The sequence below is a fragment of the Ascaphus truei genome, chromosome 21 (assembly GCF_040206685.1).
Source record: "Ascaphus truei isolate aAscTru1 chromosome 21, aAscTru1.hap1, whole genome shotgun sequence".
NCBI lineage: Eukaryota > Metazoa > Chordata > Amphibia > Anura > Ascaphidae > Ascaphus > Ascaphus truei.
Window position 1 is genome coordinate 4442515 of NC_134503.1, and position 18877 is coordinate 4461391.

The following is an 18877-nucleotide window of genomic DNA, read 5'->3' on the forward strand; positions in this document are numbered from 1 at the left end:
ACATAGTGATATAGTGGCATAGTGGCATAGTGGCATAGTGGCAAGTGGCATAGTGATATAGTGATATAGTGGCATAGTGGCATAGTGACATAGTGATATAGTGATATAGTGACATAGTGATATAGTGATATAGTGATATAGTGGCAAGTGGCATAGTGACATAGTAGATGAGGTTGAAAAATACATATGTCCATCAAGTTGAACCTATGCTAAATTTAGACGGCAGATACTTATGCTATATTTGTATGTTGTATTTTTGTGTTTACATGAAATAGAACACGAGACACTTCTATGTGTGAATGTTACAATCATGGCGCAGTCAGTGGCACACACCGCGGGCGCGTCTGCGTGATGTGCGCGGTCCTCCTGGCGAATCGCTCCCCTCTCACAGACAGCGACTGAACAGCACCACACTGAGTCAGAGGAGACCGGCGAGCCTGGTTCAATTCCCGGTGTTAGCCGGGACCTTGGGCAAGTCACCTTATCTCACAGGAACATAGATTGTAAGCTCTCGGGACAGGAACTTGTGCCTGCACAATGTCTATGCACAGCACTTGGTACATGGTCAGCGATATACAAGAAGAAAAACAATGTACTCCGATTTTACGGGAAATTACAATTTTTTTTAGATTTGAGCCCTTACGGGTGAAACTTCCCGGAACACGAGAAATGTCCCCCCCCCCCCCCCAGCCCCCCAAATTGTCTGCCACATAAATAATAACACACCGCATGATACTGTATCAGTCAGACAATAGGGAGCATGTGTCATTGTGACAGAGCGTGCAGTGAGTCCTCCTCCCCAGCAGGGGGAGCTCAGCGCTGCGCTGGTGCTTTCTCCTCCCATTGTGTGTGCTGGAGAAGGCCCGGAGCAGAGAGAGGGGGCAGCTGCACACACAGGGCAGCGGGCAGGAGAGAGGGGGCAGGGAGCAGGCTGCAGAGAGAGGGGGCAGCCGCACACACAGGGCAGCACGGACTGAGGGGAATACATCGCATTCATCCAGCACGCGGGCTCCCTGTGAGAGCTGGTGAGAGAGCAGGAGGGGTTTTACACGGGGGGGTGTAATGTGCATGGGTGAGGAATGGGTGCTGCGTGAGGAATGGATGGGTGCCGAGTGAGTGAGGGATGGATGGGTATGGGTGCTGAGTGAGGGATGGATGGGTATGGGTGCCGAGTGAGTGAGGGATGGATAGGTATGGGTGCTGAGTGAGTGATTGATGGGTCTGGGTTCCGAGTGAGGGATGGATGGGTATGGGTGCTGAGTGAGGGATGGATGTGTATGGGTGCTGAGTGAGGGATGGATGGGTATGGGTGCTGAGTGAGGGATGGATAGGTATGGGTGCCGAGTGAGTGAGTGAGGGATGGATGGGTATGGGTGCTGAGTGAGGGATGGATGGGTATGGGTGCCGAGTGAGTGAGGGATGGATAGGTATGGGTGCTGAGTGAGTGATTGATGGGTCTGGGTGCCGAGTGAGTGATTGATGGGTATGGGTGCTGAGTGAGGGATGGATGGGTATGGGTGCTGAGTGAGGGATGGATAGGTATGGGTGCCGAGTGAGTGAGTGACGGGTATGGGTTCCGAGTGAGGGGTGGATGGGTATGGGTGCTGAGTGAGGGATGGATGGGTATGGGTGCTGAGTGAGGGATGGATGGGTATGGGTGCCGAGTGATTGATTGATGGGTATGGGTGCCGAGTGAGGGATGGATGGGTATGGGTGCCAAGTAAGGGATAGATGGGTATGGGTGCTGAGTGAGGGAAGGATGGGTATGGGTGCCGAGTGAGGAATGGATGGGAATGGGTGCCGACTGAGGGATGGATGGGTACGGGTGCCGAGTGAGTGAGTGAGGGATGGATGGGTGTGGGTGCTGAGTGAGGGATGGATGGGTATGGGTGCCAGGTTCACAGTGCATAGGGATTGTAATAGGGGTTAGGAGCGGTACACACACTGTATTGGGGTGTATGTGTGCAGTTGCTTTATTAGGATAGAGGGGGCATTGGGTATAGTTATATTATCATGACGGGGTGAACACGCTGCACTGAGTTGGGTTACATGGCGTGCACGCGTGCTATCGACATCACTGTGTATCTGGATTGGACTTGGGCATCCGGGGGAAGCTCAGCTTCTATTTAGCCTCTTTCCTTTATCCTCAGGCTGCTTCCTGGAGAGATGTTTAACCAACAGCAGCAGTTCCATCAGCTGATGCAGCTTCAGCAGCTTCTGCAGCAGCAACAGCACCCACCTCCTGCACCGCAGCACCATCCAGGGCCCAGGTGAGATAACACTGCTTGTTGTGTCTGGTCCCGCAGCCTCACTTTGCTGTGTGCCCTAACTTGTGCCTCCAGTACTCATGCCGCTGGTCTCTCTCTTGCCAGGCCGATGCCACCTCCCGCACAGCACCAGCAGCCGCCGCAGATGCTGGCTCTACGGGCGCCCAACCCAGCGAGACTCCTCAATGCTCACCCTATGTTACAGCGGGCTCTGCTCATGCAGCACATGCAAGGTAAGGCGGCACGTCCCGGGCCCGGCTCGCCGCTTTGCACGAGAGGTTACATCCCAGGAGAGGCTGCAAAACTAAAACGGATCAAAAGGCAGAAGGGGACATTGTTGCTTCAAAATGGCCCCTGGCACATAGCCCTCGGTGTTTGGAAAAATGAGTACTGTATGTTCTAGGCCAGGGGGGCTCAACGCCAGTCCTCAAGGGCCACCAACAGGTCAGGTTTTAGGGATATCCCTGCTTCAGCACAGGTGGCACAATCTGAGCCACCTATGCTGAAGCTGGGATAGTCTTAAAACTGGACCTGTTGGGTGGTCTTGAGGACTGGAGTTGGGAACCCCTGTTGTAGCCAATTTACCCGCCATTCTGACACCACCTGGGACAGGCATCAGGGCTCAGATAAGAGACAAACAGAGTTTGACGGCAGATAAGAAGCACGTGGTCCCCCCGTGGCTGCCCATTTTCCTATCTGCTGTGAGACCTCAGACCCGATTTGATCCCTGGACTTGCTTTCATATTTCGGGTTTGGTCTTACATGTATCCCAAGCATGTTTGCATTCCCTTACTGTGATACCCCCGACCACCTCTGCTGGGAGACTATTCCACGAATCCACCACCCTTTCTGTGAAGCACGCCCTCACATTTCCCCGGAGCTGCCACCCTCCAGCGTCAGAGAATGACCGCTAGTTCTAGCTCTTCTCTCTCTCTGTAAACATGCTTCCTTGTTAAACCCCTCCTATATAAAGCTCAGTGACTGGCTCAGATCTCCCGCGTTCGGTGTGTGTGTGTTGGGGGCACGTTAACGGGGGGGTCCTTGTTGTGTTTTTGTGCAGGTAACCTGCGCAGTCTGAGCATGGGGGGCCCCCCGATGCCACACTTCTTCCCCCCGGCCTCCCACCATTCCATCCTGGGCACCCCCCCTCTGGGGGTGACGGTGAAGGCTCCGCAGATGGGGTTCCCCGGACATCCATTCCAGCAGCAGCACCACCGCATGTATCACAAGGTGGGACACAGTGAAAAAACTAACAATAGCGCTCTAACACACCCTAAATGTGACAATATACAATTCAACCACACGTGTGAATAATAAAGCAATGTGATAATAATAACAATCAAGTGATCTAAAGAAAAAAAATTAAGAAACTTAGAAACAAACTGCAACCCTTGATAAAGACTGTTCCACTCGTCTTGCACCAGGTGATCCTCCAACAAATCAGGGCAGCTCGCCTCGTAGTTATGAAATAAAGAAACACTACATAGTGTAATACTGTTGTGAATAAATTTGTGCAAACAAAGCTCAAAAATGACTACTCACAATAGAGCAGTCAAATTCAGGCAGTCATCCAACTTAAGGGGTGGATGTTCCCTGTGTATACAGCAGCCACCAGCCCCCAACCTCCAAGGAGAAAAAAAGAAGAAAAGAGACCATATAGTGCAGATGGTATTTAGTATTAAAAGGGGATTCAAAAAATGCAGGCTTACACTTCATATGATCGAGGTAGGCAGTATGATATTATAGGTAGTGGGTGCTCATCTGGTCGCGATCCTTTTGAGTTCCTCACTATCCTCTGCTCCACCGCAATACTCTCGCATCCACGCCAGGCACTCCCGTTGCGTCACTTCCGGTTGTTCAGCGAACTTCCGGATCTGATGGCAGGGGTGGACCTCAGTTGTTCTTCCCCTTCGGTATGGGCTGAAAAGCTCTACATGTTTCGCCGTTTTTACACAGCAGGGACACAGCAGGGTGCTCTCCACCCCCCATGGGTCACCAGAGAGTATTGGCACTGTGACATGTTTTAAGGGGGCAGCCCCACAGAGCTGTAATCGGCTTTGTTAGAAATATACGACGTCTCCCTCTATGTAACAATTTTACGTCTTTGTATCCAGTGAGAATGAAATGTTTACTTTTTCATGTGGTCCGCTGAATATTAAAGCAGCAACATGTGAAGTAGATATATCTATATAGAATTTGTTTTAAATAAATCAGTTCTGTAGTATTAGATAATAGTGACTATTTCCCCCCGACTCTTAATGCCATTTTTTAAAGAGTTTTAACGCATCCTTTGATTCCTATAGCAGGCTTTAACCCACCTCCTCGGCAGTGCAAGATTTTTGCAACATTTTCCTGTGTTTGATCATTTGTTGCCAATGTTCCCAATGTTCCCAGCAGTTTGAGCTGCAAACTGTAACAATAGATAATGTTGCCTTAGTAATATCCGGATACATTGTAGCTGCTGAGTTAAACTGACTGAAGGATTGATTGGAACTGAAAGGCGGCCATTTAGTTAGGCACACAATCAGTATTTTGACAGATTTATAGCAGGAGCAGCAAACGATTGTCAGCTTAGGTGAGAATGTAGAATGATACATTGCCACAGGCTCTACATATACAAATATGAGAACAAAGGAAAATAAAAAAGGAGGGGAATGTAGTATTGCGGCTTTAACGCATGTTATCTAATTATGTTTGATGATATTCATAATGTATTGATAAACAACAAATCCCAAATACAAATTCACCTCCAGCACCCCCCTCACCAATTAATATCTTGCCCCTGGTCATGTCCCGCCGGTTTGTTTTTGTGTGTTAAACCTCATTGAGTGTTACATCTCTAGCACCTGGGGTTCGGTAGTAACATTTACACTGCAACGGGATCGGGGAGAGCGCCATCCTGAAGCTTCGGGCACTTCATATAAATCTGTGCCATATTTTCCTTGCTGACTTTTCTTTGTTATTTACATTGAGTTATTCTAGGTTTATTGTGAGTGCTATTTATAGGGATCTTGTCAGTCTTTTTGTGTGTTTTATATATTTTTATGCCTCAGCACCCCCAGGTTTTTCCCTCATAATTATATTAGTCTTTGTTTTGGTTGTGATAACTTTGACATTAGTATTATACTTATTTTTGGGTTCTGAGTTAGCCTTTGTATTCATATAGTGTTAGCGACTTTTCTCCTTTGTGTGTGGTTAATTGCAGCCAGAGACAATTCTACATATATTGTGAGTGGATAAGCAAAATTGTAAACTAAGGGCAGGGACATGTTTATCAGCTTAAATATAGCTGAATTACACCTTATTTTAAAATGTAAAAAAGAAAAATAACAGACAAATATTTTTAAATAATGTTCCAAACATTTAAACAAAAACTTTGAAGGATTTTACTATAATATATATATATATATATATATATATATATATATATATATATATATATATATATATATATATATATATATATTATAGTAAAATCCTTCAAAGTTTTTGTTTAAATGTTTGGAACATTATTTAAAAATATTTGTCTGTTATTTTTCTTTTTTACATTTTAAAATAAGGTGTAATTCAGCTATATTTAAGCTGATAAACATGTCCCTGCCCTTAGTTTACAATTTTGCTTATCCACTCACAATATATGTAGAATTGTCTCTGGCTGCAATTAACCAGCTCCCTGCTGGATTCCTCAGACCAATACAGGCTTTCTATTGAAGCCCTATTAGACGGGAGTTAAGGCTCCTGTTACAAGTCCCCTGCATGAATTTGTGCCTCCTCACAGGATCAGTACAGAGGCTATGACCGTAAGAGGGAGGGCGAGCGGGGCCCGTCCTTTCAGGCCAGACGCGGCGGCGACGACAAGCGCTCAGAAAAAGAGGACGCGGAGCTTCCGCCGGCAGCGTCCGAGGCAGACGAGAATGCCAGCTCCCCAGACGGTGAGTAACTGCCAGCACCCATGGGGCGTCCGATCGCCCAACTTAGGGGTGGGCAACTCCAGTCCTCAAGGGCAACCTACAAGTCAGGTTTAAATGATATCCCTGCTTCAGCACAGGCTGCTGAAGCAGGGATATCCTGAAAACCTGACCTGTTGGTGTTCCTTGCGGATTGGAGTTGCCCACCCCTGACCTAACCCCTTCTCTGCTTTGCCATGCGGGGCAGGCCCCTCTGGCATTGAAGGGGTTAACGAGACAGGGTCAAATCCGCAGTATAGAGAGTCACAAAGCGTATGTGAGGCTGGTGATCAAATGTAACAGAAACAAAATATCCCGTAGGGTGCGGAAATCTTCCAAAAACAGGACACACGCCTGATGTATATCAAATATAACACCGATCATTTATTTCCTCCCAGACATCGGTGTAGACGCCCAACAGTATCAATGCTAATCACATACCCAGGCCAGCCAATCCCAGGCCAGCCAATCCCAGGCCAGCCAATCCCAGGCCAGCCAATCCCAGGCCAGCCAATCCCAGGCCAGCCAATCCCAGGCCAGCCATGCCCAGGCCAGCCATGCCCAGGCCAGCCATGCCCAGGCCAGCCAATCCCAGGCCAGCCATGTAATGATTCATCCCGGCGGGACACCATAGGGATCCTCACAGGAGATAATACCGGTACCCGGTTACACTAGGGTACAGAAATATATAGAACCATACTAATATTAACGTGCGCGTTGAGCGGTTGGGGACATTAGGTCGCGGCGCCCCGATGGGACTCACCCCGCCGCCGGTCACTGTGCCGCTAAGGTAAATGCCTAAACCCCGTACCCTATGCCCCTTACCCTAAGACGCCCTAACCGGTAAAACCCCTTTAATAAACCCCCTACCCTAACCGGTAAAACCCCTTTAATAAACCCCCTACCCTAACCGGTAAAACCCCTTTAATAAACCCCCTATCCTAACCGGTAAAACCCCTTTAATTAACCCCCTACAACAGTAATAAACCCCCTAAACAGTAATAAAACTTACCTTAGAAGTGGCCGGCGGCGGGGATTCCAGCGGCGAGTCGGCTGCGGCGGAGGGGTCGCGGCCAAATGTTCCATTCCGCATGTGGAGATAACGTGATGTCACTCAGAGCAGGGTCCCATTAAGGGTGTAAATATATAGGTCGAGTGTAACCTCTGTCACCGGACAATCTGCTGGAAAGTCCACAGGGACTGAGCCACCTGTGCTGAAGCAGGGATATCCTGAAAACCTGACCTGTTGGTGGCCCTTGAGGACTGGCGTTGGCCGCCCCTGTGGTAAACGTTGTCACAACCTGATCTAGAAACCATGAATGTGTTGAATACAGACACACACACTGATGCTGGAGGAAAGAGAGGGTAACGCATGTCAGGACAGTGAGGCAGAGAGGAGTAAACATGACGATTGTCAGACCTGAGGCTAAAACCCCTTAACTTGTGCTTTAATTTCTGCCCCTGCTTCTGCCCCTGCATGCGCCTCTCCGTTTGGCTTCTGTACCCTGCCTGCTTCCTGGCTTTCATTAACTTGTCGTTGCAGACTCTGAAAATATCATGGAATGCAGCATTTCTGATGCTCCCGAGCCCGCAAGCAAGAGAGCGAGGAGGTAACCCCACGCAGTGCGAGCCGCACGCAACACCCTGCACTAACACCGTCCCTTAACCCTGTGCCCTCTCTGTGTGGTGTCAGACACCCTGTGCCCTCTCTGTGTGGCGTCATGCACTCTGTGCCCTCTCTGTGTGACATCACGCACCCTGTGCCCTCTCTGTGTGACGTCAAGCAGCCTGTGACCCTCCTGTGCCCTCTCTGTGTGTCGTCACGCACCCTGTGCCCTCTCTGTGTGGTGTCATGCACGCTATGCCCTCTCTGTGCAGAGTCAGACACCCTGTGCCCTCTCTGTGTGGTGTCACGCACCCTGTGCCCTCTCTGTGCGGAGTCAGACACCCTGTGCTCCTCCTGTCTTCCCCTCTCCTATCTCATGCTCCATTATAATCATCCCCTGTCCGTTCCTCCCCAGCGGCCTCTTCAGATATAAGAGACGGAGGCCCTTAATGTGTCTGCCTGGGAGGCCTAAAGTAGTCATTCTGTGACTTGTTCTAACTGAATATCTGATGCATTCGCACTTTACGGCATAAAATGATAGTGGTCCTTTTTTAACCCATTCAGTTCCGGGGGGCGTACAATGCGTTGAGGGAGGCTCTAGCACTGAAATGATTGAAACCGAGATGATACTTGGGTTAATTGGGATGTTTGGGGGTACTCTGGCGCTGTGCTGTATCCCACCCTCTAAGGTTGTGCTAGGCAACATGGTATATTAAAAGGGCATATATATATATGTGTGTGTGTGTGGTGCACAGTGAAGACTTTCCTGCACCTCTTCTTGCACTGGAAACTACTGATCAGCGCAGGAGAGGAGCGGGCAGTATTGTATGTATCAGCGCAGGAGAGGATTGGGCAGTACTGTATTTATCAGCGCAGGAAAGGAGCGGGCAGTACTGTATTTATCAGCGCAGGAGAGGAGCGGGCAGTACTGTATTTATCAGCGCAGGAGAGGAGCGGGCAGTACTGTATTTATCAGCGCAGGAGAGGAGCGGGCAGTACTGTATGTATCAGCGCAGGAGAGGAGCGGGCAGTACTGTATGTATCAGCGCAGGAGAGGAGCGGGCAGTACTGTATGTATCAGCGCAGGAGGGGAGCGGGCAGTACTGTATGTATCAGCGCAGGAGGGGAGCGGGCAGTACTGTATGTATCAGCGCAGGAGGGGAGCGGGCAGTACTGTATGTATCAGCGCAGGAGGGGAGCGGGCAGTACTGTATGTATCAGCGCAGGAGGGGAGCGGGCAGTACTGTATGTATCAGCGCAGGAGGGGAGCGGGCAGTACTGTATGTATCAGCGCAGGAGGGGAGCGGGCAGTACTGTATTTATCACACCTGAGGAGCGGGCAGTACTGTATTTATCACACCTGAGGAGCGGGCAGTACTGTATTTATCAGCATAGGAGCGGGCAGTACTGTATCAGCACAGGAGAGGAGCGGGCAGTACTGTATTTATCAGCACAGGAGAGGAGCGGGCAGTACTGTATTTATCAGCGCATTAGAGGAGCGGGCAGTACTGTATTTATCAGCGCAGGAGAGGAGCGGGCAGTACTGTATCAGCGCAGGAGAGGAGCGGGCAGTACTGTATTTATCAGCGCAGGAGAGGAGCGGGCAGAACTGTATTTATCAGGAGAGGAGCGGGCAGTACTGTATTTATCAGGACAGGAGGGGAGCGGGCAGTACTGTATTTATCAGCGCAGGAGGGGAGCGGGCAGTACTGTATTTATCAGCGCAGGAGAGGAGCGGGCAGAACTGTATTTATCAACGGAGTGTTATTAAGCAGCTGATGGAGAGGGGAGATGCTACGATCCATGCCAGCACCATCTCAGCTCCCTCTGTCTTGGGGAGAGAGAGTGGGCTGCTGGGATGGCCAAAGGTTTGGGGCTGCAGGCCGCTCTCAGGACACTTATTATTCCACTTACAGTATGAATGATCAGCGGGTTTCTGTTCTCTTGGCAGCTCAAAGACTGGTGTGGACACAGACTTCCAGGCCGGAGGTAAGGAACTCCATGTATTTGATTATGAATGTGGCATGATGATACCCTGAAGAAATGTTCCTATAATACAAGAAAATGTATAAACTGCGAGATTATTGCACATTGGGTAAAACTGCGGCTCTAAAAACAGCGAAATGCTAAAAAACGGGTCAGCACCGGGGTATCGGATCTCTGCCCAGCGCCTAGGAAGACAGGACGTGTGTATCCCAGGGGAATTCCTCGCGTTGTGGTCGGAGTTACGCTTTGTGGCTTACAATTTGTCCTGTTTCTTAGCTCTTCAAATGGGATGCAAATGGTAATTGTGTTACTTTGCGGAGTATTTGGATAATACAATATATGTTGCTAAGAGGAACGGCTCCTCTACCCCTGCGAGTGCTTTCTGCGTTATCACAGCGCTGTGCATTTTAAAGGCCTTCAGCGCAGACAGGGTTAAAGAATATTTTTAATAAAAAGTGCAGAGAAGGCTCCGGGTTTTAATAGCCTCACAGTGGGATGTTGGGTAAATCCTTGTATGAAACGCGCGTTTACCGCTTCCTGCCTTGTTATAATTAAGTAACACGTTGGACGTCCGGCTCCCGCGGGGCCGTATAGCGGTTCGGATGCTAGATTCCCCGGTTTGTAACGGCAGATCTTGTGCAAATCCTGCAGAACGAAAATGTTTTGTTTTCATATTCTGGATCCCGTTACAGGGATAACGGAGGAAGAGGAGGAGGGAGCAGCAGGGCGCAGTGTGGAGTCCGAGCCTCCGGAGGTGGGTAGTGGGAAGGTATGAGGGTCTAGGACTGCAGGTGTGTGGGGTCTCTTTAGGGTTTACCTGTCCTGTCTTATGTGTGATCTGTGCGCTCTTGTTTGCCTGTCCTGTCTCACGTGTGATCCGTGCTCTCGTGTCTGCCTGTCCTGTCTCACGTGATCCATGCTCTCGTGTTTGCCTGTCCTGTCTCACGTGTGATCCGTGCTCTCGTGTTTGCCTGTCCTGTCTTGTGTGATCTGTGCTCTCTCGTGTTTGCCTGTCCTGTCTTGTGTGATCCGTGCTCTCTCGTGTTTGCCTATCCTGTCTCACGTGTGATCCATGCTCTCGTGTCTGCCTGTCCTGTCTCACGTGTGATCCATGCTCTCGTGTTTGCCTGAAGAAGTGGTGGTCGATGGGAAGAGCAAAACATGTGGAAACAAAAAATATATATCTAATGGTGCAGTGTAGTTATATTACAAGTGAATATGTCTTCTTAAGGTCTATAGCTGTTATACTCACAAAAGTGAGAATCGATCTGTGTGCGTAACGGTATCTTTAGATATTGCCTCTTCAATTTTGAGGACGAGTTTGCCAACTTCAGCAATGATGTATGTATGGATTCCTTAAATGGTTAAGCACAGAGAACCAAACATAGTGCAGACTGTATAAAACTGTATTAGAATGGTAAGTATATTACAATACACTCACATGATTTAAGTTGTTATAAGGCCTTTGGATACACAATTGATCTCGCCTCCGGTTCAGCTGTCTGCTTCTCCTCTGCTCGGCGTGCGTCTCACGGCTGCGTTTTTTTGAGACGCACGCCGAGCAGAGGAGAAGCAGACAGCTGAACCGGAGGCGAGATCAATTGTGTATCCAAAGGCCTAATAACAACTTAAACCATGTGAGTGTATTGTAATATACTTACCATTCTAATACAGTTTTATACAGTCTGCACTATGTTTGGTTCTCTGTGCTTAACCATTTAAGGAATCCATACATACATCATTGCTGAAGTTGGCAAACTCGTCCTCAAAATTGAAGAGGCAATATCTAAAGATACTGTTACACACTCAGATCGATTCTCACTTTTGTGAGTATAACAGCTATAGGCCTTAAGAAGACATATTCACTTGTAATATAACTACACTGCACCATTAGATATATATTTTTTGTTTCCACATGTTTTGCTCTTCCCATCGACCACCACTTCTTCATACCTACCTGGGATTGAGAGAGCAATCCTGCTTTGGGTCACAGCTGCATCAAAAGAGTTTGTTTGTATCACTACATTTATATTCAATTTGGTTTTGCATTGTTACTATTGTGTTAACACATGTTTTAATTATAAGTAGAGCGCCACTATTGATATATATCCTTTGCACTTGTCTCGTGTTTGCCTTTCTTGTCTCACGTGTGATCCATGCTCTCGTGTTTGCCTGTCCTGTCTCACGTGTGATCCATGCTCTCGTGTTTGCCTGTCCTGTCTCACATCTGATCCGTGCGCTTTTTTTTGCCTGTCCTGTCTCACGTGTGAACCATGCTCTCGTGTTTGCCTGTCTTGTCTCACGTGTGCTCGTGTTCCTGTCACATTTCATGTGCGATTTGTGCTTGCCTGTCCTGTTTTACACCTGATCCGTGCCTCCCTTGTCTCTTTATCTGTCCTGTCTCATGTGATCCCTGTTCTCGTGTCCCCTTGTTCTATTTCACGTGTTATCCATGCTCTCGTGTTTGCCTGTCCTGTCTCACGTGTGATCCCTGCTCTCTCGCGTTTCCTTGTCCTGTTTCACGTGTAACTCGTGCTCTCTTGCACGATGTGTCCTGCACTATGGTGACCGGCCAGTTGTGTTTGCTTCTGCCAGGGGGTCAGCGCAGGCCGTGCCCTGAAAGTCACCATTCAGCAGAGAAGTGAGAGTCGGACGATTAGCAACACGGCCCTAACACCTGCAGTGAACGCGGGCAGCAGCGCCGCGCAGTCTGGGCCCAGCTTCTGCTGCTACATCTGCAAAACCAACTGCCACAGTCTGCAGGTAAAGGACAAAACGGGAGAATCGCTAATCCCAGACATCCCTGCCAAACACAGACATCCCTCCCACCCACTCTGCCCAGTAACATTCTATTCATCAATAGAATCAACAGCCGAGTATAAGCTCAAGGGAGAGCACCAAGCATGAGTCTCTGGTATATCTCAATATTAAGGGGTATGACAACAAAACAGGATAAATACAAAGTAGAATCCAATACAGTAGTAGTCTATTTGTTGAAAGGAGACAGGAAGACACATAATAGGCTATATATGACCTACCCAACTAGGGGCAAAAATATTACCCGTAGCTGGGATCGCAGGTCTCCACCAGTACCTCGTTTAGAAATCGGCGTGGGGCCGCCTGTGCTCGCTGTTATTCACCGTCGCTCCTCCGGCCTGCCGCGCGCTCGATCAGCTGGCGCTGTAGAGGAATCTGTGTAGCCCGTAAGCGTCTCTTCAATCTCGTAGGAAATGTCGAGGGGGAAAAAAAAGGGGGGATTGGTGGAACCTCAAACCCCCGAGAAACACCAGAGAATGATGAAAATGAAAACTATTTGTTAATTAAATTCCAAAAAAACACAAGACAAAAAACAGACAAGGAATCTCCTCCCACGCGTTTCACACCAATTTTGTGCTCCTTGAGAAAGCGCCTATTGTGTGCGAAATGCGTGGGAGGAGATTCCCAGTCGGTTTTTGTCTTGTGTTTTTTTAGAATGTAATTAATAAATCCCTTTTTTCCTCCTTGGAAGATCCTATTCACGTCTGCTTTTTATTTCCTATCACAAGCATGTTTCACTCCTTTACCACCTGCCCTTCCTGTTGGGAGGTTGTTCAATGCATTAAAGAAGCTAAACGTCTTGATACTGCCCCAAATTGCCCCTGCTCAGTTCCGGCACAAGGTCTCGTGTTCAAGCGTTTGTCTCTGACAATGCTTTCCTGATGGACAATTCATGAGTTGCCTGCACCGCAGAGCGAAGGGATGTTGGTCCTTCTGGCATTGTAGGGGTTAAAATTAAACACACCTATTTATTTTCATATTAAAACCAGCTGTCATACTAAGCCGAGAGGGGGTAGACAAAGATGCTCTTTGTGTTGTCCCTTCTCTGGATCGCAAGCAGAGAGCTATGCTGACCCATCTCACCTTATGACCTAGGCTTTCCAGTCTCATCTGGTCACCGCTCGGCATCACCAGCGGTTCCAGGAGATCCAGCACATCAGCAAAGCCTGCTTGGTCACCCTGCTGCCCACCGCCAGGGATAGCGCAGCTGGGAGAGATGGGTAAGTGGCGGCCACAAACTCCACATACAGTTAGAAGCAGAATGCAGGAGATTAACAGTGCGGGGTGGGTAGAGGAACACGTGGTTCTGGGACAACCCATTGGCCCTGGGACAACCCACTTTTCACATGATGGCTCTGGGACAACCCATATGACTCATGGTGGTTCTGTCTCTGCAGGAAGAAGCAGGTGAGGTGGTGCAATGTCTGCCAGGTTCACTTCAGCTCTGACCTCATCAAACATCGCCGGACGCCGGAACACAAGGTGCTGAGCTTAGCAGTCGGCTGGGGTGTAAAGAGATGCCAGGGTGGTTATCAGTTTGGGTTGATCATAGAAGAGGGGAGAGGGCACTTCACTGATATAACAATGTAACACTTCTACTGCAAAGAGGTGTGCCAACAAATAACTACAGGCACATGACACTTAGCGCCATGTTGACTAAGTGATGCTAAGACATAGTATACCTAAATGCCCATTAACTACGGCCTTTGTGTCCACATTTAAATCAGAATGTGGACCTTCATCAGGACTAGCATTGGCTTGTAATCGGTATATACCTCTGACCTCTGAACAAAGGGCCTTACACTGTTCCGAAAGTGACCCGCCCCCCCCCCTTCTTACTGCCCTCAGTTAGCCAAGCGCTCCCTGAGACCGTTCTGCACCGTCTGCAGCCGCCACTTCAAGACCCCGCGCAAGTTCGTGGAACACATGAAGTCACCGGAGCACAAGCTGAAGTCTCAGGAGGTAACCGTGCTCCTGTCCCTGGGTAAACCTCCATTGCAGCTCCGGGGAACCCTGGCTGAAAGCTCTCCCGCCCTCTGCACGGCGTGTAGTTGCAGTGTTGCTCCCGTGATCGTCCGGTGACACCGGGGGGGGGGTTTGCGTGTTCCTCTGCAGGTCAGGCTGCTGGAGAAGGAGCCGTGGGGTCCCGACGAGTCGGAGGAGATGATCACGGTGGACGCGGTGGGCTGTTTTGAAGACGAGGACGATGACGACGATGAAGAAGAGGAGGGAATCAGCGAGGATGACAGTTCTGCGGACACAGAAGGTCTCCTGGTAAGAAGTGGTCGAATTGAGGGGGGGTGGGGGAGGGAAGAAGAGATTCACGGAGACCAGCGATTACACTTCTCTGTTCTAATACTGCCCCAAAGGGGTCACGTCAGGAAGCACTGAGTAGTAGAGGGGTCACAAGCCCATTGTAATGTGTGTTTGGATGCATTTAAAGACTTGGAAGTCGGTATTGTAACATTTTGCTTGCGTTTATAACACCTGCACCATATACATTTACATTCCGTTAACTTACACGGGGGTTTCAGTGGGAAAAGCCGCACTCGGCTGCCGTAAGCAACTAGTTTTTTCAGCAGAGTCTAAGGGCCATATTGATCACCCCTGGTGGTGGGCTGCATTTGGCCTTCGGGGACCGCCAGTTGAAGAGCCCAGTCCTCAAGCCCACCCTCCCGCCACCCCCCCCCCCCCCAACAGGTCGGGTTTTCAGGATATCCCTGCTTCAGCACAGGTGGCTCAATCAGAGGCTCAGTCGGAGACTGAGCCTCTGATTGAGCCACCTGTGCTGAAGCAGGGATATCCTGAAAACCTGACCCGTGGGAGGGTCCTGAGGACTGGTGTTGAGCCCCCCTTGCTATAGCGCTATAGCGTCCCCGGAAAAAGAAGCTGCCCGCGGTCGCAACGCTCTTACACGGGGGGGTTGGAGGAGATGCGTTTCCTAACGTGCCGCTGATTTCCATGTAGGATGGGGCGGAGGAGATCCGTTTTGCTGATTCTGAAGGCGGGGAGGAGTACAGCGCCGACACTGCGTATGGTGAGTACCGCAAGTTGGCGTCCTGCTGGATACTCCGCAGTGATCTACTTTATCCCCGTGACCTTGAGACTTCAGGCGCTAGGCATTGTTGACACACACGCGCGCGCGCGTCCGCCGCTGCAGGTATCGGAGCTCGGGAGGCCCCCTATAAAGATTCAACCACTGCGTCCGCCCTTCTGCGTTGAAGTAGCAATGCCCATCTTCCGATGAACCTTCTCCCGGCCTCCCGCCAGAACCTGTCACCTGTCCTTCGCTTGTGGATAATAGGAGACTGCTCCCAGTCTTGGGTGGTTTCCCACTTCATTGTATACACCAATGGCGGCCAACTCCAGTCCTCGAGTGCCACCAACAGGTCAGGTTTTTGGGATGTCCCAGCTTCAGCACAGGGGGTGCAGCCTTTGACTGAGCCACTGATTCAGCCACCTGTGCTGAAGCAGGGATATCCTGAGAGGGACCACCAACAGGTAAGGTTGAGGACCGGAGTTGGCTATCCCTGCTTCAGCACAGGTGGCTCAGTTTTCGACTGAGCTTCTGATTGAGCCACCTGTGCTGAAGCAGGGATATCCTGAAAAGCAGACCTGTTGCTGGCCCTTGAGGATGGTTGTTGGCCACCCTTGGTGTACGCTCATGGGATTTGCTTCTCACCTCCTCTCACTGCTGTGTCTGTGGGTCCCTTTAACACCATGACTTCCCTTGGTTGCCCTTAACATGCTCTCTCATTTGTGTGTGCGTGTGTTTGTGTGTTATCCCTTTTGATCTCCATTCTCTGTGATTTGCCATCCCGTTTCACAGGCCTGGACTTTGTGGTCCCCGTCGCGGGTTATCTCTGCAGGCTGTGTCACAAATACTACCCTAGCGACTCTGCTGCCCGGCACACACACTGCAAGTCCCTGATGCATTTTCAGAACGTCCAGGTTAGATCCTTCTTCTGCTGCATGGCCCGGCCTCCGTTGTCCTGTCTGTTCCCTTGTGATGTCCCCTGCCATCTCATTACCAGCTCACCTTTCCCCCCCCCTAGCACCCTTAGCTGTTGCCTCCCACTTCATAGATCTCTTCCGGCATCTCTCACCATCGTGTCTGGCTAATTTCCCTAAGTCCCGCCAGCGGCCGTCTGCACACTCGGGTGTGCTTGTGCAGCTGGAGGTTTGGGTGCAAACAAGGATTGACCCTCCTGGTAATAAGAATTTGTGCTCCCGCCCTTTATTAATCTTCTTACTCATCTGCCTCCGCCTTCTGCGAAACCGCGAGCAGGATCCCATTGCGCCCTGGGCAATGGGGCAATATGGAATTAAAAGGCACAGCGCTGCAAACTGTTGGCAGTGTCAGGGACATTAGCTGCAGAAGAGGGACTGACCGTGTTCACTTTCTAGGTGCAGCAGAGAAATGGATCACAGTCCTCTGTGTAGAGCACAACTCCAGTCCTCAAGGGCCACCACCAAGTCAGGTGTTCAGGATATCCCAGCTTCAGCACAGGTGGAAGCTGGGATACCCTGAACACCTGACCTGTTGGTGGCCCTGGAGGACTAGAGTTGTTTAGCCTTAGTAGAGAGTTTACGCAAGCTATGGAAGAGACGCGGTCGTCTGGCCTCGAGTCACCCGTCAGTTCCGGGATCCGGTTATTCCTGCGATTTTAAAATGTTCCTTGTCTCCCACTTTGTGTTTGCACAGAGGTACAAAGCAGCCAAGAACCGCATGGCTGCACAGCGAGAGTCTGCCTCTCACACCCCGAAACCGGCCAGTCAGGCGGATGAGCCAGCTCCCTGCGAGGAGCAGCCAGGAGAGGAGCTGAACGCGGCCGAGCAAACAGAGGCCGACCCCGAAACCGTGCAAGGTGAGCGTAGCGGAGACGCAGGTCCTCCTGCAAGAGCAGAAAGCCTGGCCGATGAGAAAGGCGGAGACCTGGCGTTGGCGGAAGAGAGGGAGACCTCTTCCGTCGCCAGCAGAGATCCCGGCGCAGCTGCGGATAGTCTAGTGACGACGAGTGAAGAAGACGCAGGGTCTGTGCTGGAGCCAGAAACTCTGCTCACCCAAAAAGATCCGGAGAGCCACTCGCAGGAGGAAGAGCCCATAAACACCCCACCCGAGCAGGAGACCTGTGCACCCCAAGAGGACATCTCCGGCTCCAGCTGCAGGCGCTCCTCCCGGCACAAACTCCGATAGGCACGGAATGCGTAGCGCTTACTGCAAATGCTTCAAACCGGAAACAAAGAACCTCAACGCGAACTCTTCTTCTTTTTTTTAGGATAATAAACGTGGATTTAGAATGGGACCTGGGTGCTGTGTTCTGTGCGGAAAACCCGGAGTGTGGGTGCTGTGTTCTGTGCGGGAAACCCGGAGTTTGGGTGCTGTGTTCTGTGCGGGAAACCCGGAGTGTGGGTGCTGTGTTCTGTGCGGGAAACCCGGAGTGTGGGTGCTGTGTTCTGTGCGGGAAACCCGGAGTGTGGGTGCTGTGTTCTGTGCGGGAAACCCGGAGTGTGGGTGCTGTGTTCTGTGCGGGAAACCCGGAGTGTGGGTGCTGTGTTCTGTGCGGGAAACCCGGAGTGTGGGTGCTGTGTTCTGTGCGGGAAACCCGGAGTGTGGGTGCTGTGTTCTGTGCGGGAAACCCGGAGTGTGGGTGCTGTGTTCTGTGCGGGAAACCCGGAGTGTGGGTGCTGGGCGTTAGACTTGGTCAGAGTAGCAGTAAAAAAGTTCCACCGTGAGGCAGCAGAAGCAAACCCCAAACTCCGTCATAGTGAGGTCTTCATTAAAGGAGAAATCCACACAATATCCTATGTGTGTTTTTTTTTTAAATGTAATAAATCAGTTCTGTAATATCCGATACTTACTACATTTAAAAAAAATTCAACTCTTAATGCCCTTTCTAATGAGTTTTAATACACTGAGCATCATTTTATTTTTTCAGCAGGTTTAGCCCACCTCCCCAGCAGTGCAAGATATTTGCAACACTTTCCTGTTTGGGATAATTTGTTGCCAATATTCCCAGCAGTTTGAGCTGCAAACTGTAACAATAGATAATGTTACCTTAGCAATATAAGGATACATTGTAGCTGCTGAGTTACACTGCCTGAAGGGTTGATTGAAACTGAAAGGCGGCCATTACATTAACCCAGGGAAACAGGATCTTTGCTGATCAATCACGGGAGAACATACTGATCGGCAACATAAGTAATTCATTTTCAATAAACGTAATAAAAAGCTGCATATAAACACAATATAT

At 50.0% G+C, this 18877-nt stretch overlaps 1 protein-coding gene across 1 annotated transcript; it reads left to right on the forward strand.

Moving 5' to 3' along the window:
* Window positions 1-811: 811 nt before the first annotated feature.
* On the forward strand, window positions 812-17929 carry CIZ1 (CDKN1A interacting zinc finger protein 1). Its single transcript, XM_075578585.1, has 16 exons — window positions 812-1025; window positions 2151-2270; window positions 2373-2500; window positions 3328-3497; window positions 6046-6199; window positions 7758-7824; window positions 9772-9809; window positions 10499-10560; window positions 12402-12569; window positions 13719-13843; window positions 14021-14105; window positions 14472-14585; window positions 14739-14897; window positions 15591-15660; window positions 16453-16574; window positions 17329-17929. The coding sequence occupies exons 2-16, from the start codon at window positions 2167-2169 to the stop codon at window positions 17818-17820; spliced, it is 2058 nt and encodes a 685-aa protein (XP_075434700.1). The 5' UTR covers window positions 812-1025; window positions 2151-2166; the 3' UTR covers window positions 17821-17929.
* The last annotated feature ends 948 nt before the right edge of the window (window positions 17930-18877 follow it).

What these genes read in the sequence shown, in the direction of transcription:
- CIZ1 (XM_075578585.1), top strand. Translation starts at nt 2,167, where the DNA reads ATGTTTAACCAACAGCAGCAGTTCCATCAGCTGATGCAGCTTCAGCAG. An exon ending in GAATGCCAGCTCCCCAGACG is followed by an intron (nt 6,200 to 7,757) that starts GTGAGTAACTGC and finishes TTGTCGTTGCAG; the next exon opens with ACTCTGAAAATATCATGGAA. An exon ending in CGGACACAGAAGGTCTCCTG is followed by an intron (nt 14,898 to 15,590) that starts GTAAGAAGTGGT and finishes ATTTCCATGTAG; the next exon opens with GATGGGGCGGAGGAGATCCG.